The sequence below is a fragment of the Tachyglossus aculeatus genome, unplaced genomic scaffold (assembly GCF_015852505.1).
Source record: "Tachyglossus aculeatus isolate mTacAcu1 unplaced genomic scaffold, mTacAcu1.pri scaffold_1_arrow_ctg1, whole genome shotgun sequence".
Classification (NCBI taxonomy): domain Eukaryota; kingdom Metazoa; phylum Chordata; class Mammalia; order Monotremata; family Tachyglossidae; genus Tachyglossus; species Tachyglossus aculeatus.
In genome coordinates this window covers 1,937,514-1,962,699 of record NW_024044915.1, presented here as the reverse complement: position 1 = coordinate 1,962,699, position 25,186 = coordinate 1,937,514, and the positions used below count along the sequence as shown (strand labels likewise).

Genomic DNA, 25,186 nt, shown 5'->3' with positions numbered 1-25,186 from the left:
GGAGGCGGCGAGCACCCCCGATCTCAGCCTTCCAGATGCGTGGACCGGCCCCTGTTTCAGCAGCCCGGCATGGCTTCAAGCGAAGGGGAGAACAAGGAGATTCCCTGGTGCCGCCCCCGCCCCGGGGACCCCAAGATCCACTTTGTCCCGAGAAGCAGGAAGAAAGCGTTTTCCCGGATCCCACCGGGCCCACACCTTGGGCAGGCCCTGCCTCTGGACCCGGTGGGCTGGCGGATCAGGGAATTCTGTCCCCATTTGGGTCCTCCCCTGAGGAGCCCCGCCTCCTCCCAGCCCCCAACATGACTAGACCATTGGCTTCAAGTAAACCCAGTGGTCCCTCTCTCGCCAGCTCGCTGGGATGGGTCAGGAGCAGGACGGGGAAAGCTAGAGGCCAGCCAGCAGCAGCCCGGGGGTACTGTACCTTTGGATTTTCCTAAGGCTGCATGGATGGAAACATACAGATATTAACGTCAAGGGGACCAGGCCACCTGCGGGTGCAGCGCCTGCTGTGAGACCCGAAGCCTCACCGGGGTGGGGCCCCCGGGGCTGGCTTCATTCTGAGCCATTTCTGAACCCCCGCGGCCCCACGGCTGGCTCGTCTGTCTACGCCGCCGGCCCGGGCTTGCCTCAACCCGGTTGGAACCCTGTGCTGAGAACCCTGCTGGGCGCCCTCGCAGTAGTTCAATGGGCCCCTGAGCTGAGTCGGGGGTGGGCGAGAGACAGGGGCCGTTGGCTCGCTTTCAAGGAGATTTCAACGGAAACGGGCGATTTTCCTCCAGCGGGCCCCCAACCAGGTGGTGGGGAGGGTTGAGGTGAGGGCTGAGCTTTCCCTGGCAGAGAATTCACTCATTCAATCATTTTTATTGAGTGCTTACTGTGTGCAGAGCACTGTACTAAGCGCTTGTACTTCCCAAGCTCTTAGTACAGTGCTCTACACACAGTAAGCGCTCAATAAATAGACTGAATGAATGAATGAATGCCACTGTTTGGATTCATTCTATGACTGCTCCTCTCTCCTCTGACAGACTGGAAACTCCTCGAGGGTAGGGAGGAGCTCTTCTGCATTTTTTGTAGCATCCCAAGTGTGCCTGGCCCACTCTATTACTAGTAAGTAGCTAGCTATTAGCAGTAATAGAGATGCAGCGTGGTTCAGTGGAAAGAGCCTGGGCTTTGGAGTCAGAGGTCAGGGGTTCAAATCCCGGCTCTGCCAATTGTCAGCTGTGTGACTCTGGGCAAGTCACGTAACTTCTCTGTGCCTCAGTTACCTCATCTGGAAAATGGGGATTAATCAATCAATCAATCAATCGTATTTACTGAGAGCTGTGTGCAGAGCACTGTACTAAGCGCTTGGGAAGTACAAGTTGGCAACATATAGAGACAGTCCCTACCCAACAGTGGGCTCACAGTCTAAAAGGGGGAGACGGAGAACAAAACCAAACATACTAACAAAAAAAAAAATAAATAGAATAGATATGTACAAGTAAAATAAATAAATAAATAAATAGAATAATAAATATGTACAAACATATATACATATATACTGCTGTGGGGACGGGAAGGAAGTAAGATGGGGGGATGGAGAGGGGGACGAGGGGGAGAGGAAGGAAGGGGCTCAGTCTGGGAAGGCCTCCTGGAGGAGGTGAGCTCTCAGTAGGGCCTTGAAGGGAGGAAGAGAGCTAGCTTGGCGGATGGGCAGAGGGATTGGGGGCATTCCAGGCCCGGGGGATGACGTTGGCCGGGGATCGATGGCGGGACAGGTGAGAACGAGGCACGGTGAGGAGATTGGCGTCAGAGGAGCGGAGGGTGCGGGCTGGGCTGGAGAAGGAGAGAAGGGAGGTGAGGTAGGAGGGGGCGAGGTGATGGACAGCCTTGAAGCCCAGGGCGAGGAGTTTCTGCCTGATGCGCAGATTGATTGGGAGCCACTGGAGATTTTTGAGGAGGGGAGTAACATGCCCAGAGCATTTCTGGACAAAGACAATCCGGGCAGCAGCATGAAGTGTGGATTGAAGTGGGGAGAGACACGAGGATGGGAGATCAGAGAGAAGGCTGATGCAGTAGTCCAGATGGGATAGGATGAGAGCTTGAACGAGCAGGGTAGTGGTATGGATGGAGAGGAAAGGGCGGATTAAGACTGTGAGCCCCCCGTGGGACAACCTGATCACCTTGTAGCCTCCCCAGCACTTAGAACAGTGCTTTGCACATAGTAAGCACTTAATAAATGCCATTATTATTGTTATTATTATTGTTACCCTGCTCACCGCAGGTGCACAATTAATACTAATAATGGTGGTGAGTGGCACATAGCGAATTGAAATCCTACTCCCTTCACTGTGCCCAACTTTTGATCTTTTACCTACTCCAGTATTTAGTACGGTGAGCCCGTGGTTGGGTAGGGATTGTCTCTATTTGTTGCCAAATTGTGCTTTCCAAGCGCTTAGTACAGTGCTCTGCATACAGTAAGCGCTCAGTAAATTTGCTTGAACGAATGAATAATAATGATGGTATTCATTAAGTGCAGAGAAGCAGCGTGGCTCAGTGGAAAGAGCACGAGCTTTGGAGTCAGGGGTCATGGGTTCAAATCCCGGCTCCACCAATTGTCAGCTGTCTGACTTTGGGCAAGTCACTTCACTTCTCTGGGCCTCAGTTACCTCATCAGGAAAATGGGGAGTAAGACTGTGAGCTCCCCGTGGGATAACCTGATCTCCTCGTAACCTACCCAGCGCTTAGAACAGTGTTTTGCACACAGTAAATGCTTAATAAATGCCATCATTATTATTCTTATTAGTGTCAACGCACCGAGCAGCATGGCCTAGAAGAAGGAGCTCGGGACTGGGCGTCAGAAGCCCTGGATTCCAATTTCAGCTCTTCCAGTTGCCTGCTGTGTGACCTTGGGCAAGTCACTTATCTTCTCTATAACTTGGTTCCCTCACCTGTAAAATGGGGATTTAATGCTTGTTCTCCTCCCTACTTAGACTGTGAGCCTCACCGGGGACAGGGAGTGTGTCCAACCTGATTATCTCGTACCGACCTCTGCACTTAGAACAGTGTTTGGCACATAATAAGTGCTTAAAATACCATAATAATGATGAGAGAAATACAAGATCATGGGATCAGTCATGGTGACACACACGGCGATCATAATCTAAAAGATGGGGTGAGCGGGGAAGAGAGAGAGAGAGCGTGCACGGATCTCTCCATTTCATGAATGAGGAAACTGAGACCTAAAGATATCATTCTACTTGTTTACACGCTACAGGGAAGCAGCGTGGCTCAGTGGAAAGAGCACGGGATTTGGAGTCAGAGGTCACAGGTTCAAATCCCGGCTCCACCAATTGTGAGCTGTGTGACTTTGGGCAAGTCACTTCACTTCTCTGTGCCTCAGTTCCCTCATCTGTAAAATGGGGATGAATCACAGTCTCAATCCTCATTTTCCAGATGAGGTAACTGAGGCCCAGAGAGCCCCCCGTGGGACAACCTGATCACCTTGTCACCTCCAAAGCGCTTAGAACAGTGCTTCGCACATAGCAAGCACTTAATAAATGCCATCGTTATTATTATTGTTATTATTACCTCCCCCTTCTCCCCAGCTGAGGAGTTATGGGACTTGCTTTGCCAAGGAGAAGAGCCAAGGCGCCTTCTGTTGCCCATTCTGGGGCACCCAAAGAGGAAAGAGCTCCAGGGGAGATTCTGTTTCTACTGGGAAAATCTCTTTCTTTGGGAAGAATCACCTCCCAGTCAATCAGTGGAATGTGGCAAGTGTCACCAGAGTGCAGGACGCGTTACAGGACTCGTATCAACTCTCAGTTCGGCCACCAGACCCTTCCCCCACACAGGACACGGGGGTCAAACCTGAAGGCACCCCTCGCTGCTCAGAGGCCCCAACCCGCCCGCCGTGCCCTCCTCTGGAAGGGCCTGGAGACCCGCCCGCCCGGCCCCGCGGGGAGAAACGACCGGTCGTACCCGTCTTTTTTGTAAAATTCCAGCATCATGTTGTCGGTGGCCACGCTGAGCGGCCGGCGGGCCTGCTCCCCCGGGGGTCGGTCCGGCGGGTCCGTGTCCGGTGAGGGCATCGAGCTGTAGTTGGCATTGTGGTTGGTGTGCACCGGACTCCCGTAGCTTCCGGTCACATTGAACTCGATGTCTGCCGAGGAGGAGAGAAAGCGCTCAGATGCCTGGTCCTGCCACCTGGGATGCCCCGGCCTTGGACGATCGGTCCTTGTGGCTTCTCCTTCCCTACCCCAAGGCTCAGGGCTCTAAATCAAGGTCCCCCCATCCTCTCTTTCACTTCCTGGGCAGTAGGACCTCCCTAGATGGTGAGAGAGCATCAGGCGAAACAGTGGACAGGCATCTGGGCTTCAGCTGGCCTGGGGAGAGGGGCTGGGGTTCTGAACACAAGCCTCTCGCCCTGCCTCCCTCCAATGAAGAGTCTCCTGCTTGCAAGGCAGACGAGGTGTTAAGGGAGAGACAGAGAAAGTAAAGCAGAAACTCCGCTGTACATCTTCCCCACCTCACCATTACCCTGTGCCCCTGAATCTGGGGAGAAGCAGAAATTTGCTCCTTTCATCAGTAAAATGGGATTAAATCCTACTCCCTGCTACTTAGACCATGAAGCGTTGTGGGCAGGGATTGTCTCTCTTTATTGCTGTACCGTAATAATAATAATAATAATAATAATAATAATGATAATAATGGCATTTGTTGAAGCAACGTGCCTCAGTGGAAAGAGCCCGGGCTTTGGAGTCAGAGGTCGTGGGTTTGAATCCCGGCTCTGCCAACTGTCAGCTGTGTGACTTTGGGCAAGTCACTTCACTTCTCTGGGCCTCAGTTCCCTCATCTGTAAAATGGGGGTTAAGACTGTGAGCCCCACATGGGACAATCTGATCACCTTGTATCCTCCCCAGTGCTTAGAACAGTGCTTTGCACATAGCAAGCGCTTAATAAATGCCGTGATTATTATTATTCTCTGTGCCTCAGTTACCTCATCTGTAAAATGGGGGTTAAGATTGTGAGCCCACGTGGGACAACCTGATCGCCTTGTATCCCCCCAGAGTTTAGAACAGAGTTTTGCACACAGTAAGCGCTTAACAAATACCATCATTGTTATTACTATCATTAAGCTCTTACTATGTGCCAAGCACTGTTCTAAGCACTGGGGGGGGGCGGGGGTTACAAGATAATCAGGTTGTCCCACATGGGGCTCACTGTCTTTATCCCCATTTTCCGGATGAGGTAACTGAGGCATAGAGAAGTGAAGTGACTTGCCCAAAGTCACACAGTTGGCAAGTGGCGGAGCCGGGATTAGAACCCATGCTCCCAAGCCATGCTCTTTCCCCTGAGTCATGCTGCTTCTGTACTCTCCAAGCACTTAATACAGTGCTCTGCACTCAGTAAGCTCTCAATAAATATGATTGAATGAATGAAACCCAAGTTGGGTAGGTTCTGCATCCAACCTGATGATTCTGTATCTACCCCAGTATTTAGTACAGTGCTTGGCACATAGTAAATGTTCTCTTTCTCTTATGAACTAGACCCACCATATCTTTTCAGTCCGTCTGATCCCCCCATCCCTGCCCCCTGAGCCCAGCACCCCTTCTCATCCCCCTCCCCACAGGATGAGTTCCTCAGTTCACCCCCATCTGACCCTGGCCCACCCCTGCTCTCCTCCCGCAGCCACTCCCTGTCGCATCATGGCTCAGTGGAAAGAGCACGGGCTCTGGAGTCATAGGTCATGAGTTCAAATCCCGGCTCTGCCAATTGTCAGCTGGGTGACTTTGGGCCAGTCATTTCACTTCTCTGTGCCTCAGTTACCTCATCTGTAAAATGGGGATGAAGACCGTGAGCCCCCAGTGGGACAACCTGATCACCTTGTAACCTCCCCAGTGCTTAGAACAGTGCTTTGCACATAGTAAGTGCTTAATAAATGCCATTATTATTATTATTATTATTATTATCCCATCCCAGCACCATTTTTTATAATGTTATTTGTTAGGCGCTTCTTATTTTTCAAAACCTGTTTTAGATCCACGGGTCGGTACAAGTTAATTAGGTTGGACACAGTCCCTGTCCCACAAGGGGCTCACAGTTTAGGAGGAAGAGCAGAAAAACTAAGGCACAGAGAAGTTAAGTCACAGAGCTAGCAGTTGGCAGAGCCAGAATTAGAACTCAGGTCCTCTGACTCCCAAGCCACTTGACTCGTTCCACTAGGCCGGACTGCTTATCTTCATCCCTCTTCCGCAGCATGGCTCCCACCAACTCACCCGTACAATCCCTTCCTGCTCCTCACGCCATTCCCACTCCACGCACTCTCCCCACAGCCTCAGCAAAGTGCCTGTGGAACCCCAGCTCCATCATGAGGAAGCTTCCCTTCATCATTGACCTATTCCTGCCCCAATTTCTGCTTCTCGTCACTATCACTGAAACCTGGCTCTCCCCAAATGACCCAGTCTCCTCTGCCACTCTGTCTAGCGGGGAGCCTCATCTTCTCCCACCCACCCAGACTCGCTGTGAAAGAGTGGATTTGGGTTCCTTCTAGCTCCTCTATGCCTCTTTGGGACCACCCAACCTCCCCCATCCCTCAGTCAATCTATGAATCAACCATATTTATTGAGTGTTTATTGGGTGCTGAGCGCTCTGTCTACATGTTTTGTTTTGTTTTCTGTCTCCCCTTTCTAGACCGTGAGCCCGTAGTTGGGTAGGGACCGTCTCTATATGTTGCCAACTTGTACTTCCCAAGCGCTTAGTCCAGTGCTTTGCACACAGTAAGCGCTCAATAAATACGATTAAATGAATGAGTGAATGCTTGGGAGAGTACAATACAACGATAGAGCAGAAGCACTCCTTGCCCACAGCGAGATTACCGTCTAGAGAGAGACTTGGATATTAATATAAATAAATAAATTATGGATATGTACATAAGTGCTGTGGGGTTGGGAGGGAAGATGACTGAAGGGAACTAATCAGGGCGACGCCGAAGACAGTGGACGTAAAGGAAAAGAGGGAAGGCCTCTGGGAGGGCATTTGCCTTCAATAAGGTTTTGAATTGGGAGTAGAGTAATTGTAGGATATGAAGAGGGAGGGTGTTCCAGGACAGGCAGGATGAGGGCACGAGGTCGGCGGCAAGATGGATGAGATTTGAGGTAGTGAACCGGTTGATATTAGACGAGCGAAGTTTGTGGGCTGGGTTGTAGTGACAGAGTAGCGAGATGAGGTAGGAGGGGACATTTAAAGCAAATGACGAGGAGTTTCTGTTGGACGTGGAGGTGGATGGGCAACCACCACTGGACACTGGAGACTCTTGAGGAGTGAGAAAACGTGGACCGAACGTTTTTTGTAAAAAAATGATCTGGGCAGCAGAGTGAAGAATGGAATGGAGCAGGAAGCAGGGAGGTCCACAAAGAGGCTGATACAGTAATCAAGGCGCTAATGATGATGAATGATGGGATGTATTAAGCACTTTCTATGTGCAAAGCACCATTCTAAGGCTGGGGAGGTTACAAAGTGAGCAGGTTGTCCCATGGGGGGCTCACAGTCTTCATTCCCATCTTCCAGATGAGGTCACTGAGGCCCAGAGAAGTTAAGTGACTTGCCCAAAGTCACACAGCTGACAAGTGGTGGAGCCGGGATTTGAACCCACCTCCTCTGACTCCAAAGCTCGTGCTCCTTCCACTGAGCCATGATACTTCTATGTGCTTGGATTAACACGGTAGCAGTTGGGATGGAGGGGAAAGGGTGGATTTTAGAAGTGTTGTGAAAGTTGAACTGGTGGGATTTAGTGTTAGATCGAATATGTGGGTTGAAGGAAAGAGAGAAGTCAAGGATATTACCAAGGTTATGGGCTTGTGAGACAGGAAGGATGGTGGTGCTTTCTACAGTGATGGGAGAGTCAGGGGAAGGGCAGAGTTTGGTGGGTATAATAATAATGGCATTTATTAAGCACTTACTACGTGCAAAGCACTGCTCTAAGCTCTGGGGAGGTTACAAGGTGAGCAGGTTGTCCCACGTGGGGCTCACAGTCTTCATCCTCATTTAACAGATGAGGTCACTGAGGCCCGGAGAAGTTAAGTGACTTGCCCAAAGTCACACAGCTGACAAGCGGCAGAGCTGGGATTTGAACCCGTGACCTCTGCCTCCAAAGCCCGGGCTCTTTCCACTGAGCCATGCTGCTTCTCTAAGATAAGGAGTTCTGTTTTGGATATGTTAGGTTTGAGGTGACAGGAGGACATCCAAGTAGAGATGTCTTGAAGGCAGGAGGCAATGCGAGACTGCAGAGAGAGAGAGAGGTAAAAGCTGGAGCTACCAATTGGGGAATCATAATAATAATAATAATAATGATAATGGCATTTATTAAGCGCTTACTATGTGCAAAGCACTGTTCTAAGCGCTGGGGAGGTTACAAGGAGATCAGGTTGTCCCATGGGGGGCTCGCAGTCTTAATCCCCATTTGCACAGAGAAGTGAAGTGACTTACCCAAAGTCACCCAGCTGACTATTGGCAGAGCCGGGATTCGAACCCCTGACCCCTGACTCCAAAGCCCGTGCTCTTTCCACTGAGGCACGCTGCTTCATCATCTGCACAGAGGTGATAGTTGAAGCCAAGTGAGTACCATGTCTGATGGCCTTTACTCTGTCCTAATTCTCCTAGAGCTCTCAGCTGCCTTCGACACTGCAGACCACCTCTTCTCCTTGAAACTTTATCAATAATAAATAAATAACAATGGCATTTATTTAGCGCTTACTATGTGCAAAGCACCGTTCTAAGCACTGGGGAGGTTACAAGGTGATCAGGTTGTTCCCACGGGGGGCTCGCAGTCTTTATCCCCATTTGACAGATGGGGTAACTGAGGCCCAGAGAAGTTAAGTGACTTGCCCAAAGTCACACAGCTGACAAGTGGCGGAGCCGGGATTTGAACCCGTGACCTCTGACTCTAAAGCCCGTGCTCTTTCCACTGAACCACGCTGCTATCCAACTTTGGTTTCACTGACATGTCCTCTCTTGGTTCTCCTCCTAGCTCTCTGATCGCTCCTTCTCTGCCTCCCTCCTTTGAACGTGAGGGTCCCTCAAGGCTCAGTTCTAGGTCCCCTTTTATTCTCCATCTACACCCTCTCTCTTGAGGAACTCATTTGCTCCCTTAACTTCAATTACTACATCTATGCAGATAATTCCCAAATCTACATCTCCAGCCTTGGCCTCTCTCCTTCCCCTCCTTCCCTGCAATCTCACATTTCCTCCTGCCTTCAGGGCATCTCCGGGTGTCCTATCAACACCTCAAACTAAACAGGTCCAAAATTAAACTCCTTATCCTCCCCCCTCCCCCGCAAACCTTATCTTCCCCATCTTTCCAATCACTGTAGACAGTACCACTATCCTCCCTCTCTCATAAACCCATAACCTTGGCGTTGTCCTCGACTCATCTCTCTCACTCCATCCACATATTTGATTTGTCTCCAAATCCTATTGGTTCTGCCTTCACAACACAGCTAAAATCCATCCAAACTGCTGCCGTGCTGATCCAAGCACTTATCCTACCCCACTTCACTACTGCATCTGCTGCCTCACTGAGCTCCTGTCTCGCCCCGCTCTATTCCATACTTCACTTTGCAGCGTGGATCGTTTTCAACGAAAACATTCAGTCCATGCCTCCCCATTCCTCAAGAACCTTCAATGGCTGCTCATTCAGCTCCGCATCAGACAGAAACTCCTTTCCATTTGCTTTAAAGACCACAATCAGCTCACCCCATCATTCCTCACATCATTAATCTCCTGCCAGTCTGCATACTACATTCTACTTTCAGATTACTCACTGTGCCCCAATCTCGGCTATCTCCCAAACGACCCCTTCCCCGTATCCTCCCCTTAGCCAGGTACTCCTCTCCCCATCCAGATATACCAGACCGCCACTCTCTCCACCTTTAAAGTGTTAAGGTCACATCTCCAAGAGGCCTTCCCTGATTAAGTCCTCTTTCCCTTGGGCTTGCTCTGCCTTCTGTCATCGAAACTTGGACCTGAGACCTTTGGTCATTTGATATTCTCCCTACCCCCTAACTCCACAGCACTTAAGCACATATCTTTAAATTACATTCTAAATTACATTTAATTGATATTAATGTCTGTCCGCCCCTTAGACTGTAACCTAGTTATGGGCTGGGGACATATCTGCTAATCCTGCTGTACTGTACTCTTCCAAGCACTTAGTACAGTGCTCTGCATGTAGTCAGCTCCATAAATACCTCTGACAGATTGATGAGCAAGCACTATACTTATTCATTCAATTGTATTTATTGAGTGCTTACTAGGTACTGAGCACTGTAGTAACCACTTGGGAGAGTACAATACAGGAATAAACAGATACATTCCCTGCCCACAATGAGCTTACACTCTAGACACAGGGAGACGGATATCAATACAAATAAATAAATTACAGATTTATACATATGTGCTGTGGGGTTGGGAGCAGGGAGGAACAAAGGAAGCAAGTCAGGGCGATGAAAAAGGGGGTGGGAGAAGTGGAAAGGAGGTGCTTAGTCTGGGAAGGCGTCCCGGGTGAGAGGCACCCTTAATAATGCTTTGGAGGGCGGGGAGAGTAATTGACTGTCTATCAAGATTTGACTGGGAAGGGTATTCCAGGCCAGAGGCAGGATTTGGGCTAGGGACGGGCGGTGAGATAGACGAGACTGACGCGCAGTGAGAAGATTGGCATCAGGGGAGCAAAGTGTGTGGGCTGGGTTGTAGAAGGAGAGTAGCTATCTGAGGTAGGAGGGGGCAAAGTGGTGGAGAGCAGCTTTTGTTCGATGTGGACGCGGAAGGACCGTAATTTTCTGAAGAGCAGGGTGACATTTCCTGAGTGTTTTTGTAGAAAAATGATCCAGGCAGCAGAGTGAAGTATGGACTGGAGGGACTGGAGTGGGGAGAGACAGGAGGCTGGGAGGTCAGCAAACAGGCTGATGAAGCAATCTGTGCAGGACAGGACGAGCGATTATATTAACGTGGTAGCAGTTTGGATGGAGAGGAAAGGGTGGATTTTAGTGATGTTGTGAAGGTGGGACCAACAGGTTTTAGTGATGGAATGAATATGTGGGTTGAATGATAGAGAGGAGTCAAGGATAGCGCCAAAGTTAAGGGGTCGTGGAACAGGAAGGATGGAAGTGCCGTCTATAGTGATGGGAAAGTCACACAGCGGACAGGGTTTGGGCGGAAAGATAAGGAGTTCGGTTTTGGAGTTGTTAAGCACGAGGTGATGGGAGGACATCCAAGAAGAGATGTCTTAAAGGCAGAGGATATGTGAAACGTCAGAGAGGGAGAGGGATCAGGGCTGGAGATGTAGATTTGGGGATCAACTACATGAAAGTGGTGGTTGAAGCCATGGGAGTGAATGAGTTCTCCAAGGGAGTGGGTGTAAATGGAGAATAGAAGGGGACCCAACACTGAGCCTTGAGGGTTAAGCCTCATTAGTACTTACCGATCACAGTGGGGGAGGCTGGAATGGCTCCGTTCCCTCTTTAATACCAATTTATACTTTTGAGGATCCAAGGCTCACCCCCAAGGCCTGCCACGCTGCACTGCTCCAAGGGAATCCCACCGCTTGCAGCTGCCGGGACCACCTCAACATCTGACAGGGTGGCCAAGGCCCACCCCCACCGCGAACCACGTACCCCCAGGGAAGAACCAGTCTGCGTGCTGGATGATGGGCTCGATGATCCCGACGATCTGCAGCGAGACGGTGGTCATCATCTCCGTGATGTTCCTGCGACGGCGGGCAGAGGGTGAGCAGGCCACCGGGCCCGGGTTCGCGAACAATTCCCTCCCCGAGCCCCCATGCTGGGCAGTCCACATCGCTCCTGTTGGCTCCAGACCCTCCCGAGCCTCTCCCTCCACCCCCACATCTGGCCTTACTCACCCGTCCGCCTGGGGCCAAAGGAGGTTGGGGCCCAGCACGATGGCGATGTTGCTGGCGGTCATTTTATTTACATCTTGGTACTCGGACAGCTTGGCCAGAAATTTAATCAAGTATCTGAAAGGGGATTGTGGAGCATGGGCGGGCCTGAGCCCCCAGATACAGGATCTAAGTGCTCCGCTCTCTGTCCGAGGACACTCCGGCACCAAGTCAGCAGCCTCTCCCCCGTGGCCTTTTGTTCATTCAATCGTATTTATTGAGCACTTACTGTTTGCAGAGCACTGTACGAAGCTCTTGGGAAGTACAAGTTGGCAACCTATAGAGACGGTCCCTACCCAACAACGGGCTCACAGTCTAGAAGATCTCTCGACTGCGAGGTCGTTGTCCGCAGAGAGCGTGTCTACCAACTCTGATGCGTTGTACTCTTGCGAGAGCTTAGTACAGTGTTCTGCACGCAGTAAGCACTCGGTAAATACCGCTGGGTGATTAAATATCTCCTGCCTTCCCTTTGGCTGCCTGTGGACAGGCTCAAACCTATCCGTCATGATTCTGGAGTGAAATTCTGGTATCCTTGGTGATTGCTGCTTCAAATCGCAGCAGTAAGAAAGGCCAACTGGGTACTGAGCATCTGACGACTTGACACCCGTCCACATGTTTTGTTTTGTCATCTGTCTCCCCCTTCTAGACTGTGAGCCCATTGTTGGGTAGGGACCGTCTCTATCTGTTGCCAACTTGTACTTCCCAAGCGCTTAGTCCAGTGCTCTGCACACAGTAAGCGCTCAATGAATACAACTGAATGAATGAATGAATCACTCTATTTTACTTGTACATATTTCCTATTCTATTTACGTTCTTAATGATGTGCATCGAGCTTTATTTCTATTTATTCTGACGACCTGACACCTGTCCACATGTTTTGTTTTGTTGTCTGTCTCCCCCTTCTAGACTGTGAGCCCATTGTTGGGTAGGGACCGTCTCTATCTGTTGACAACTTGTACTTCCCAAGCACTTAGTACAGTGCTCTGCACACAGTAAGCGCTCAATAAATTGAATGAATGAATCTAGCTTTACTTCTATTTATTCTGACGACTTGACACCCATCCACACGTTTTGTTTTATCATCTATCTCCCCCTTCTAGACTGTGAGCCCGTTGTTGGGTAGGGACCATATCTATCTGTTGCCAACTTGTACTTCCCAAGAGCTTAGTACAGTGCTCTGCACACAGTAAGCGCTCAATAAATACGACTGAATGAATGAATGAATGAATGAATAACAGAGGGGGCAGAAAACTAACCAAGGGGCAGAATTTGGCTGCTACCCAGGGTAAATACTTGAAGCTTTCTCTCCCCAGTTAAAAGAAACATGGTCTACTGGAAAGAACACGGGCTTGTGAGTCTGACGATCTGGATTCTAATTCCTATTCCATCGCTTGCCTTCTGCGTGAGACCTTGGGCAAGACTCAACTTCTCAGTGCCTCAGTTACCTCGTCTGTAAAATGGGGATTCAGTACCCTGTTCTCCCTTCTACTTAAGACCCTGAGCCCCACGTGGGACTGGGATTCAGTCCGACCTGCTTAATCTGCATCTACATTAGTTCTTAGAACAGTGCTTAACAAATACGATTATTATTATTTACTAGAATGCTAGCTCCTTTATTCTGGGTTTCCCAAGCGTCTAGGACAGTGCAATGCCCAAGTGGGAGCTCATTTTCAATAATGTATTTTTTTAATGGTATTTGTTAAGCGCTTACTATGTGCCAACCGCTGTTCTAAGTTGGTTAAGTGCTTACTCTATGTACCAAGCACTTCTCTAAGTACAGTGGTAGATACGAGGAAATCAGGCTGGCCACAGTCCCTGTAACACATGGGGTTGATGATCTAGTGAGACAGGGACTAGGTCCCGAATCCCCACTTTACAGATGGGGAAACTGAGGCCCAGAGTTGCCCAAGGTCACATGGCACGTAATAATGATTATGGTGCTTTTCAACACTTACTCTGCGCCGAGCACTGTTCTAAGCACTGGGGTAGATTTAAGTGAATCAGGTCGGACACAGTCCCCGTCCCACACAGGGCTCACAAGCTCAATCCCCATTTTACTGATGAGGTAACTGAGGCCCAGAGAAGTGAAGTGACTTGCTCAAGATCACAAAGCAGACATGTGGCGGAGCTGGGATTTGAAGCCAGGTCCTCTGATTCCCTGGTCTGTGCTCTTTCCACTAGGCCTCGGTGCTTCCCAAGAAATCAATAAACCTAAAACCACAGTAGTAGTATTTATTGAGTGCCTACTTGGAGCAGTACGGACTAAAGAAATAACATGTGCCCTGCCACTGAGGTGCTACACTAATGGGGGAGTCCGACAAAAACTCTGACACCTAGAAATGTAGTCAAAAACAAACAACTGAAGGCACATTTGAATTCATATTAGAGAGTGCTGAGGATGTGTATAAATAAGTCCATAGGTGCTCGAGTTAGCTGAGGCGCTCATACTTCTTGGCATGCTGGGAAATAACTGATTGGGCTTATGTTGCCAACTCGTACTTCCCAAGCGCTTAGTCCAGTGCTCAGCACACAGTAAGCACTCAATAAATACAATTGAATTAATACAATTTTAGGAGAGCTTCGAATGTGGGAAGAGTAGGATCTTAGGTTCTTTTTCCCAAGGATCCAGGGAGGATCAGAGAGAACTCAGGAACCAACTGTCCCTCAGATGTCCGATTTGGTGTCCTCTCTCGAGGTTCAATATGTCCGCCAAGGGGGTCGGGGGAGAGCAGTACTCTCTTAAGGGAAGACGATGTCTCTGACGAGAGAAGACACGGGGGCATCCCATCATACCGACGGGAAGATGGATTTCCACCTGCATCCTTACCAACAGGATGTACCAATGTACCCCCAGTGGGCCCTAAGATCTCTGATGCTCCTGCACTGGAAGGAAAGTCCTTGTGAAGCCTTTCACATCCAGGTTTCTTTCCTGCTCTCCCTTCACCCCGAGGTCTCATCGTCCTTCCAGCTGGTAGGTCCGCTTCGGATCCCGCCCCAGAGCTTGCTGGAGGAAGACAGCTGCAGAAATGCAGCCGTCGATGATGACGGCTGTTGTCATTGCCGCTGAGATGGCCACTGCCCAAAGGAGAGGGCCAGGGGGCCAGAGGGCCGGAAGCACAGTTACGATGGAAAGGAACTGGGGGATCTGAAACCGGGTAAGGTGGTGGTGGTCCCCGGTTTGGAAGGCTGGGTCCTGACCCAGATTGAAAGACTAGACCTGTCCTCTCCTGGGGGACAGGAGAGCAGATCAGGCAGAAATCAGGCAGAAACTCCTCACCTTGGGCTTCAAGGCTGTCCATCACCTCGCCCGCTCCTACCTCACCTCCCTTCTCTCCTTCTACAGCCCAGCCCGCACCCTCCGCTCTTCTGCTGCTAATCTCCTCACCGTACCTCGTTCTCGCCTGTCCCGCCATCGACCCCCGGCCCACGTCATCCCCCGGGCCTGGAATGCCCTCCCTCTCCCCATCCGCCAAGCTAGCTCTCTTCCTCCCTTCAAGGCCCTGCTGAGAGCTCACCTCCTCCAGGAGGCCTTCCCAGACTGAGCCCCTTCCTTCCTCTCCCCCTCGTCCCCCCTCTCCATCCCCCCAATCTTACCTCCTTCCCTTCCCCACAGCACCTGTATATATGTATATATGTTTGTACATATTTATTACTCTATTTATTTATTTATTTTACTTGTACATATCTATCCTATTTATTTTATTTTGTTAGTATGTTTGGTTTTGTTCTCTGTCTCCCCCTTTTAGACTGTGAGCCCACTGTAGGGTAGGGACTGTCTCTATATGTTGCCAATTTGTACTTCCCAAGCGCTTAGTACAGTGTTCTGCACATAGTGAGCGCTCAATAAATATGATTGATGATGATGATGATCATGCCTCCGTTCCCACCCCATAACTGCCCAGGCCCCGGTGCCTTCTTAGCAAACCAAAGTAGCTCAAGAGGGTGGGGACTCTGGGTTCTCCGATTTGGGATCAGGAGGGGAATGAGACTGGAACGTTACCTGGGAAGACACAGGAGGAAGCGAGGCAGAGGAGATGGGTACCACAACTCCCAGAATGCCATGGGACCTAAAACAAGTACAGTCCGAGAAGGCTCCAGCCTGATGGGGACCACCCGTGAAGAGGGGATGGTGCACATTATCTTACCTTCTCTGCTGCCTCAGTTCCCTCTTCTGCCAAAGTGGGAATTCAAAACCTGTTCTCCCTCCTACCCGTACTACGAGCCCTATGTGGAGCCTGCTAATCTTTGTTTCTACCCCGGCACTTCAATCAATCGACCGGTTGAGTTTATTGAGTGCATATTGTGTGCAGAGCATTGTACTAAGTGCTTGGGAGAGTAGCGTGTAGAGAAGCAGCGTGGCTCAGTGGAAAGAGGAGTCAGAGGTCATGGGTTCAAATCCCGGCTCTGCCAATTGTCAGCTGTGTGACTTTGGGCGAGTCACTTAACTTCTCCGAGCCTCAGTTACCTCATCTGGAAAATGGGGATGAAGACTGTGAGCCTTTCGTGGGACAACCTGATCACCTTGTATCCCCCCAGCTCTTAGAACAGTGCTTCACACATAGTAAGTGCTTAACAAATGCCATTATTATTATTATTATTATTATTACAAAACAACAGAGTCAGTAGACACGTTCCTTGTCTACAGTGCACTTGGAGTGTAGAGGGAATGACAGGTATTAGTATTAATAAATAGACTGTAGATATGTACATGAGTACTGTGAGACTGAGGGAGGGATGACTAAAGGGAGCAAATCCAAGGGAAAGGGTGAGGCAGAAGGAAGTGGGAAGAAGAGGAAATGAGGGCCTGATCGGGGGAAGGCTTCTTGGAAGAACTGTGCCTTTAATAAGTCTTTGAGGGTGAGGAGAGCGATCATCCATCGGATATGAAGAGGGAGGGCGCAATCGAAAGTATCGAAGTCGTCTGAGAGGTCAAGGATGACTAGGATGGAGTATAGGCTGTTGGGTGTTGCTGAATCATACTTCTCAAGTGCTTAGTACAGTGCTCTGCACACAGTGAGTGCTCAATAAATACGACTGAATGAATGAATGAATGAATGTGGAAAGAAGGGGACCACTGGTAATCTTTGAGAGAGCAGTTTCTGTAGGGTGAAGAGGGGCTTAGTACAGTGCTGGACACGTAATAAGGGCTTAATAGCACAATTATTATTATCATCATTAAGACAGCACTGAACTGGTCAGCTTCTCTCTTTTGAAAAAGAAAACGGCATTTGTTAAGGTTTGCTATGTGCCAGACATGTACTAAGCGCCAGGGCAGATACTAGCTAATCAGGTTGGACATGATAATAATAATAATGATGATGGTGTTTGTTAAGCACTTACTATGTGCAAAGCACTGCTCTAAGCGCTGGGGGGATGCAGGGTGATCAGGTTGTCCCACATGGGGCTCACAATTTTAATCCCCATTTTACAGATGAGGTAACTGAGGCCCAGATAAGTGAAGTGACTTGCCCAAAGTCACCCAGCTGACAATTGGAAGAGCCGGGATTTGAACCCATGACCTCTGACTCCAAAGCCTGGACACTTTCCGCCGAGCCGCACTGCTTCCTTCTCTGACAGGACATAGTTCCTGTCCGCATAGGGCTCACAGTCTTAATCCCCATTTGACAGATGAGGCAACAGAGGCAAAGAGCAGGTAGGAGACTTGCCCAAGGTCACACGGCAGACAAGTAGCTTAGCTGGGACGAGAACCCAGGCCCTCTGACTCCAGGCCTGGGCTCTTTCCTCTAGGTCATGTTGCTTCGCGATGCTTGCTTTCAACATCATCATCATCAATCGTATTTATTGAGCGCTTACTATGTGCAGAGCACTGTACTAAGCGCTTGGGAGGTACAAATTGGCAACATATAGAGACAGTCCCTACCCAACAGTGGGCTCACCATCCACTCAGCCCGACTCCCTCTGATACCCCCATCCAGTTGGAGCATGCTTGGGCTGTATTCAGTTTAGGTCTGAAGGCATTTTGGGACTTATAGTACGGGCACCCTTGAATGGCAAGAGCGGGTAACATCCCCCTGTTCCAACCCTCGCTCCCTCTGGGGCCAACGAGGAAGGGGTTGGGGGTGTGGAGGCTTAAAATAACGTCCACAGTCCGTCCAGATGCCGAGTGGCGAATCGACCATCTGGAGCCTCGTTCCGTACAGGCACGGCAGACCATGCCGGCGTCCGCGGGTATTTTAAGGCTAGAGGTGGCTTCAACAAGAGGCCGTTGTTCAGACTCGAGTTCACCCGCGTCTGACTCATCTCCCCCCGGAAATTTCTCCAGCGTCAGGTCTGCAGCTAATCTACCGGGAATCCCCCACGGTCTCAGGCCCTGCCCCACGAGGGATTCAGCAATGGGGTTGGCGGAGTCCGAGGACGGCCCCGCTGGCAAGTCAAGATGCCAATCTGCGGCCCTGTCGATCTGCAGCCACGTCCGGGTGCCTCCCCTCCACCCCATCTTTCCCCCAAATCTGCCCACCTACCCTTCTGAGGGCAGCCACCTTACTCTTAGGTCAAGGGAAATGGGAGACTACACCTCATCATCCCGCCCCGGGGCCCCAAGGGGCTCCGCCGTGCTTGGGTGGGAGGGACCGAAGGGTAAGTGTGGGGTGACAGTCACCTACCGAATGTTGCTATGGTTGGCCTTGGGTAGCTTTTCACACGCATTCCACAGGGCCTGGAGCCTCTTGTCTGGATCCTGAATGCTAGAACGGAAAGGGGAAGGGCCGCTGTCTGTGAAGCCATCTTGGTGGCCTGGTGGGGATCGGAGGGGGATCAGGGAACGGGCTTTGGATGCCAGGGTGCACGCCCCAGCCCCCCGACACCCGCCATTCTCATGAAACCAGGTAGTCCCGTCTATCCCCGCGCCTCCCCGCGGGAGCTGCTTTCCAGTCCTCCCCGGGCACTAGAATTTAGGGCAGCGAGGGGCGTTTTCCGAACTTCCTCCCGCACGCCTGGGGCAATGTAGGGAATGGAAGGTGGTCCCATCACGCATTGGCCCCCCGACACCCGCCATTCTCATGAAATCAGGCAGTCCCGTCTATCCCTGCGCCTCCCTGTGAAAGCCGTTTCCCCGGGATCCCCAGTCTCCCCCGGGGCATTCTCCAAACTTCCTCCCGCACCCATGGGGCTATGTAGGGAACGGAAGGCGGTCCCATCACACAGTGCACCCCGACACCCGCCATTCTCATGAAATCAGGCAGTCCCGTCTATCCCCGCGCTTCCCCGCCAAATCTGTTTTTCAGTGCTCCCCCCGGGACATTCTCCGACCTTCCTCCCGCACCCATGGGGCTATGTAGGGAACGGAAGGTGGTCCCATCACGCAGTGGCCCCCCGACACCCGCCATTCTCGTGAAATCGGGCAGTCCAGTCTATCCCTGCCCCTTCCCATTAAAGCTGCTTTGCAGTCCTCCCCGGGCACTAGAATTTAGGGCAGCGAGGGGCATTCTCCAAACTTCCTCCCGCACCCCTGGGAAGATGTAGAAGCTGTTGGAGAAGCAGCGTGGCTCAGTGGAAAGAGCCCGGGCTTTGGAGTCAGAGGTCATGGGTTCAAATCCCGGCTCCGCCGCTTGTCAGCTGTGTGACTTTGGGCAAGTCACTTCACTTCTCTGCGCCTCAGTTACCTCGTCTGTAAAATGGGGATGAAGACCGTGAGCCCCACGTGGGACAACCTGATCACCTTGTGACCTCCCCAGCGCTTAGAACAGTGCTTTGCACATAGTAAGCACTTAATAAATGCTATCATTATTATTATTATTATTATGTAGGGAACAGAAGGTGGTCCCGTCATGCAGCGGCCCAGCACCTCCATCAGGGTCACAGGCACAGCCTTCCCTCCACGAGTGGGGGGCCATGGGATATTCGGGATGGTGTGGGGGGAGGGAAAGGAGGGAAGGGAGGTAGCGGTAGGGACTGTCTCTATATGTTGCCAACTTGTACTTCCCAAACGCTTAGTACAGTGCTCCGCACACAGTAAGTGCTCAATAAATATGATTGATTGATTAGAGGCCAGGGGGCAAATTCCCGTGGCAAGCCCTCCCCCACCTTCGAGAAGCTGTTTGGGTGGATCCATCTCACCATGGCCTAGTGGAACGAACCCAGGCCTGGAAGTGACAGGACCTGGGTTCTAATCCCAGCTTTGCCATTTGCCTGCTGTGTGACCCTGGGCGAGTCATTTACTTTCTCTGTGCTTCAGTTTCCTCTTCTGTGGAAATGGGAATTACATCCTACTTCTTCCTACACAGACTGTGAACGTGGGAGAGGAACCGTGTCTACTAGAGAAGCAGCACGGCTTAGCGGAAAGAGAATGGGCTTGGGAGTCAGAGGTCGTGGGTTCTAATCCCGGCTCCGCCACTGATCAGCTATGTGACTTTGGGCCGGCCACTTAACTTCTCTGGGCCTCAGTTCCCTCATCTGGAAAATGGGGATTAAGACTGTGAGCCCCACGTGGGACAACCTGGTTAGTTTGTATCTCTCCCAGCGTTCAGAACAGTGCTTGGCACATAGTAAGCGCTTAACAAATACCATTATTATCATCATTATTACCCCAGTGCTTAGTATAGTGCATAAATCCACCCCTCTGGACTTTAAACCCATTGTGGGCAGGGATTATCTCTCTTATATTGAGAAGCAATGTGGCTCGGTGGAAAGAACATGGGCTTTGGAGTCAGAGGTCATGGGTTCAAATCCCGGCTCGGCCACTTGTCAGCTGGGTGACTTTGGCCGAGTCATTTCACTTCTCTGGGCCTCACTTACCTCATCTGTAAAATGGGGATTAAGACTGTGAGCCCCCCGGGGGACAACCTGATCACCTTGTAACCTCCCCAGTGCTTAGAACAGTGCTTTGCACATAGTAAGCGCTTAATAGGTGCCATCATTATTATTATATTAAGACTGCGAGCCCCCCGGGGGACAACCTGATCACCTTGCAACCTCCCCAGTGCTTAGAACAGTGCTTTGCACATAGTAAGCGCTTAATAAGTGCCATCATTATTATTATATTAAGACTGTGAGCCCCCCGGGGGACAACCTGATCACCTTGTAACCTCCCCAGCGCTTAGAACAGTGCTCTGCACATAGTGAGCACTTAATAAACGTCATCATTATTATTATTACTATATTGCTGTACCGTACTTTCCAAGCGCTTAGTGCAGGGCCCTGCACACAGTAAGTGCTCAATAAATACGACTGAACGAATGAATGCCTTACAACTGCCATTATTATTATTTTATTGTTATTATCTCAGCACTTCCTCTTTGCGCATCACCACGCCCTCCTCCTGCTACCCCTTCCTTCCCCACACCCGCGCACAGACCCAACCTCGGAGACTCACTTGGATGCCTGAATCCATTCTTCGTAAAGTTCAAAGGTTAGAAGAGGCTCCGGCAGCTCTCGGAGATAGGACTTCAGAGCGCCTGGGAAGGGGCAGAGCGTTGGCCATCAGTGACGGAGCCCAGTTTGGGAGTGGGACTGGCACCCGCTTTTTATTTTATTTTGTTAGTATGTTTGGTTTTGTTCTCTGTCCCCCCCTTTTAGACTGTGAGCCCACTGTTGGGTAGGGACTGTCTCTATATGTTACCAATTTGTACTTCCCAAGCGCTTAGTACAGTGCTCTGCACATAGCAAGCGCTCAATAAATACGATTGATTGTTGATGATGATGATGGCACCCCTCAACTGGGATCCCGGGAGGCATCCCGGAACAGCCAGGGCCAGGCTGAGACCGACGACGCCAACCCTTCCTGCTGTGGCTCAGTGGAAAGAGCCCGGGCTTTGGAGTTGGAGGTCATGGGTTCAAATCCCAGCTCCGCCAACTGTCAGCTGTGTGACTTTGGGCAAGTCACTTCACTTCTCTGGGCCTCAGTTACCTCTTCCGTAAAATGGGGATTAAAATTCTGAGCCCCCCGTGGGACAACCTGATCACCTTGGAACCTCCCTATTGCTTAGAACAGTGCTCTGCACATAGTAAGCGCTTAACAAATACCAAAAAAAAAAAAAAATCAGCATGGTCTAGTCGACAGAGCCCAGGCCTCAGAGTCAGAAGGTCATGGGTTCAATACCCAGCTCCACCACCTGTCTGCTGAGTGACCTTGGGCTAGTCACTTCACTTCTCTGGGCCTCAGTTCCCTCATCAATCAATCAATCAATCAATTTTATTTATTGAGCGCTTACTGTGTGCAGAGCACTGTACTCCATCAAATGGGGATTAAGACTGTGAACCCCACGTGGGACAGGGACTGTGTCCAACTCGATTTGCTTTTATCCACCCCAGCGCTTAGTATGATAATGACGGTATTTGTTAAGCACTTACTATGTGCCGAGCACTGGGGAGGTTACAAGGTGATCAGGTTGTCCCACGGGGAGGCTCACAGTATTCATCCCCATTTTACAGATGAGGTAACTGAGGCCCAGAGAAGTGAAGTGACTTGCCCAAAGTCACACAGCTGACAGTTGGTGGAGCCAGGATTTGAACCCATGGCCTCTGACTCCAAAGCCCGGGCTCTTTCCACTGAGCCACGCTGCTGCTTCTTAGTATAGTGCCCCACACATAGTAAGCACTTAACCAATACCATAATTAGAGAAGCAGCATGTCTTAGTGGAAAGAGTCCAGGCTTGGGAGTCAAAGGTCGTGGGTTCTAATCCCGGCTCCGCCACTGATCAGCTGTGTGACTTTGGGCAAGTCACTTCACTTCTCTGGGCCTCAGTTACCTCATCCGCCAAATGGGGATGAAGACTGTGAGCCCCCCGTGGGACAACCTGATCACCTTATAACCACCCCAACACTTAGAAAAGTGCTTTGCACACAGTAAGCGCTTAATAAATGCCATCATTATTATTATTATTACCCCAGCGCTTAGAACAGTGCTCAGCACATAGTAAGCGCTTAACAAATGCCATCATCATCATCAGAAGGACCTGGGTTCTAATCCCAGCTCCACCACTTGTCTGCTGTGTGACCTTAGGCAAGTTGCTTCACTTCTCTGTGCCTCAGTTACCCCATCTGTAAAATGGGGATGGAAACTGTGAGCCCCACATGGGACAGGGACTGTGTCCAACCCAATTTGCCTGTATCCACCCCGGCGCTTATTACAGTGCCTGGCACATAGTAAGCGCTTGACAAATACCATAATTATTATTAGTAATAATAATAATAATAATGATGGCATTTATTACATGCATACTATGTGCAAAGCACTGTTCTAAGCACTGGGGAGGTTACAAGGTGATCAGGTTGTCCCATGGGGGGCTCACAGTCTTCATCCCTATTTTACAGATGAGGTAACTGAGGCCCAGAGAAGTGAAGTGACTTGCCCAAAGTCACACAGCTGACAGTTGGCGGAGCCGGGACTTGAAACCAAGACCTCTAGTAAATAGTCTTGCCTTTTCTTATGTTATCTAGTCGTCTCCGACCCATAGCGACTCCAAGGGCGCGTCTGTCCCAGACCGGCCCCACCTCCATCTGCAATCGTTCTGGTAAGATATCCAGAGTAGAAATACTATTTATTTCTGAAACTTTAACATGGCCCCTGGCCCTCAAAGGGGACAGGGAATCTGTCCAACCTGATTACCTTGTACCTACCCAGGGGTTAGTACAGTGCCTGGAATGTAGTAAGCGTTTAACAAATACCAAAAAAATAAAAAAATATAGCCTCCAGCAGATTTTGACCCGGAGGCCATGGCGGAGCTAGCGATGCCGGCCCCCCGGGGAACGCTCACCGGTAGTTCCCCCAAATCTCAGGGACCGCTTGCCCGTAGTCCTCCCAAATCTCAGGGTCCACCAGGGTGGATGGCGCCGAGGCCGTGACCCCCATTCCCAGCGCTTAGAACAGTGCTTGGCACATAGTAAGCGCTTAACATAGTAAGCGCTTCTATTTATTTATTTATTTATTCTATTTATTTATTTATTTATTTATTTTACTTGTACATTTCTATCCTACTTATTTTATTTTGTTGGTATGTTTGGTTCTGTTCTCTGTCTCCCCCTTTTAGACTGTGAGCCCACTGTTGGGTAGGGACTGTCTCTATGTGATGCCAATTTGTACTTCCCAAGCGCTTAGTACAGTGCTCTGCACATAGTAAGCGCTCAATAAATACGATTGATTGATTGATTGATTGATTGATTAACAAATACCATCATTATTACAATTATCATTATCCTGAGGTAGCCGAACCAGCTGCAACCAGAGTCCAAGATGGATGCCACGCTTTCTCTAGCCTCCGCCATGCTTTCGTCCTGGCTACCCTCGCCAACCTGTGTGGGGGATCCCAGCCCAGTCCAGAGATGCCCGGTCCCTGTCGGGGAGAGGAGATGCCCCTGGCCAGAGAGAGCGCCCGGCCGCGCCAGGGTAGGGAGCCAACGGGAACCCCCCACCCGGGGGACCGGGCCTAGTACCTGCGATGGCATGGGGGTCGGCAGAGTATTCCTGCACGTCCAGCACGCAGCAGTCCAGGGCCGCCTTCAGCTTCTTCAGTTTGGAGGCGGACGGGGCCACCCGGAAGAGGCCCTGCCCAGGGAAAAACAGGATGAGAGTCAGCTGGGGGAGGCGGGAAGTTCCAAAGCACGAAACATCAGCGGGGCTGGGCAGGGAAATGCTCCCAGGCAAGAAGCGTGGGGTAAGTTACTTCGGACGGTCCATCCCTAAATGCGGAGAAGGGTGCCCATGAGAGCAATCTCCTAACATCCGGCCGCCCGGCTGGAGGGACGTGGGGCCGACCGGGGCCCAGGGCCGAGATCCGCGGGGGTGAACAGTGTGGGAATCAGTCAGTCATATTTATTGAGCGCTTACTGTGTGCAGAGCACTGTACTAAGCGGTTGGGAAGTACAAGGTGGCAACATATACAGTCCCTACCCAACAGTGGGCTCACAGTCTAGAAGGGGGAGACAGAGAACAAAACAAAACATATTAACAAAATAAAATAAATAGAATAGATATGTACAAGTAAAATAACTAAATAGAGTAATAAATATGTACAAACATATATACATATATACAGGTGCTGTGGGGAAGGGAAGGAGGTAAGACGGGGGAATGGAGAGGGGGACGAAGGGGAGAGGAAGGAGGGGGGAAAATACAAGGTGATCAGGTGGTCCCACTTGGGGCTCACAGTCTTAATCCCCATTTTACAGATGAGGTAACTGAGGCACAGAGAAGTGAAGTGGCTCGCCCAAGGTCATACAGCTGACAAGTGGCGGAGTCGGGATTCAAACCCATGACCTCTGACTCCCAAGCCCGCGCTCTTTCCACTGAGCCACGCTGCG

At 50.6% G+C, this 25,186-nt stretch overlaps 1 protein-coding gene across 5 annotated transcripts in view; it reads right to left on the bottom strand.

Moving 5' to 3' along the window:
• The window catches only part of ARHGAP44 (Rho GTPase activating protein 44), a 144,552-nt gene that overhangs the window by 9,491 nt on the left and 109,875 nt on the right, over window positions 1–25,186 (bottom strand). For 4 of the 5 annotated variants that reach the window (XM_038742845.1, XM_038742849.1, XM_038742847.1 and 1 more), the window contains 7 exons: window positions 24,320–24,431; window positions 21,261–21,342; window positions 18,553–18,633; window positions 11,894–12,007; window positions 11,649–11,740; window positions 3,961–4,141; window positions 422–439 (listed from right to left, as the gene is read on the bottom strand). In XM_038742845.1, the coding sequence (XP_038598773.1) occupies window positions 422–439; window positions 3,961–4,141; window positions 11,649–11,740; window positions 11,894–12,007; window positions 18,553–18,633; window positions 21,261–21,342; window positions 24,320–24,431 (680 nt within the window). The remainder of the gene's footprint in view (window positions 1–421; window positions 440–3,960; window positions 4,142–11,648; window positions 11,741–11,893; window positions 12,008–18,552; window positions 18,634–21,260; window positions 21,343–24,319; window positions 24,432–25,186) is intronic. The other variant, XM_038742846.1, reaches the window with a different exon arrangement.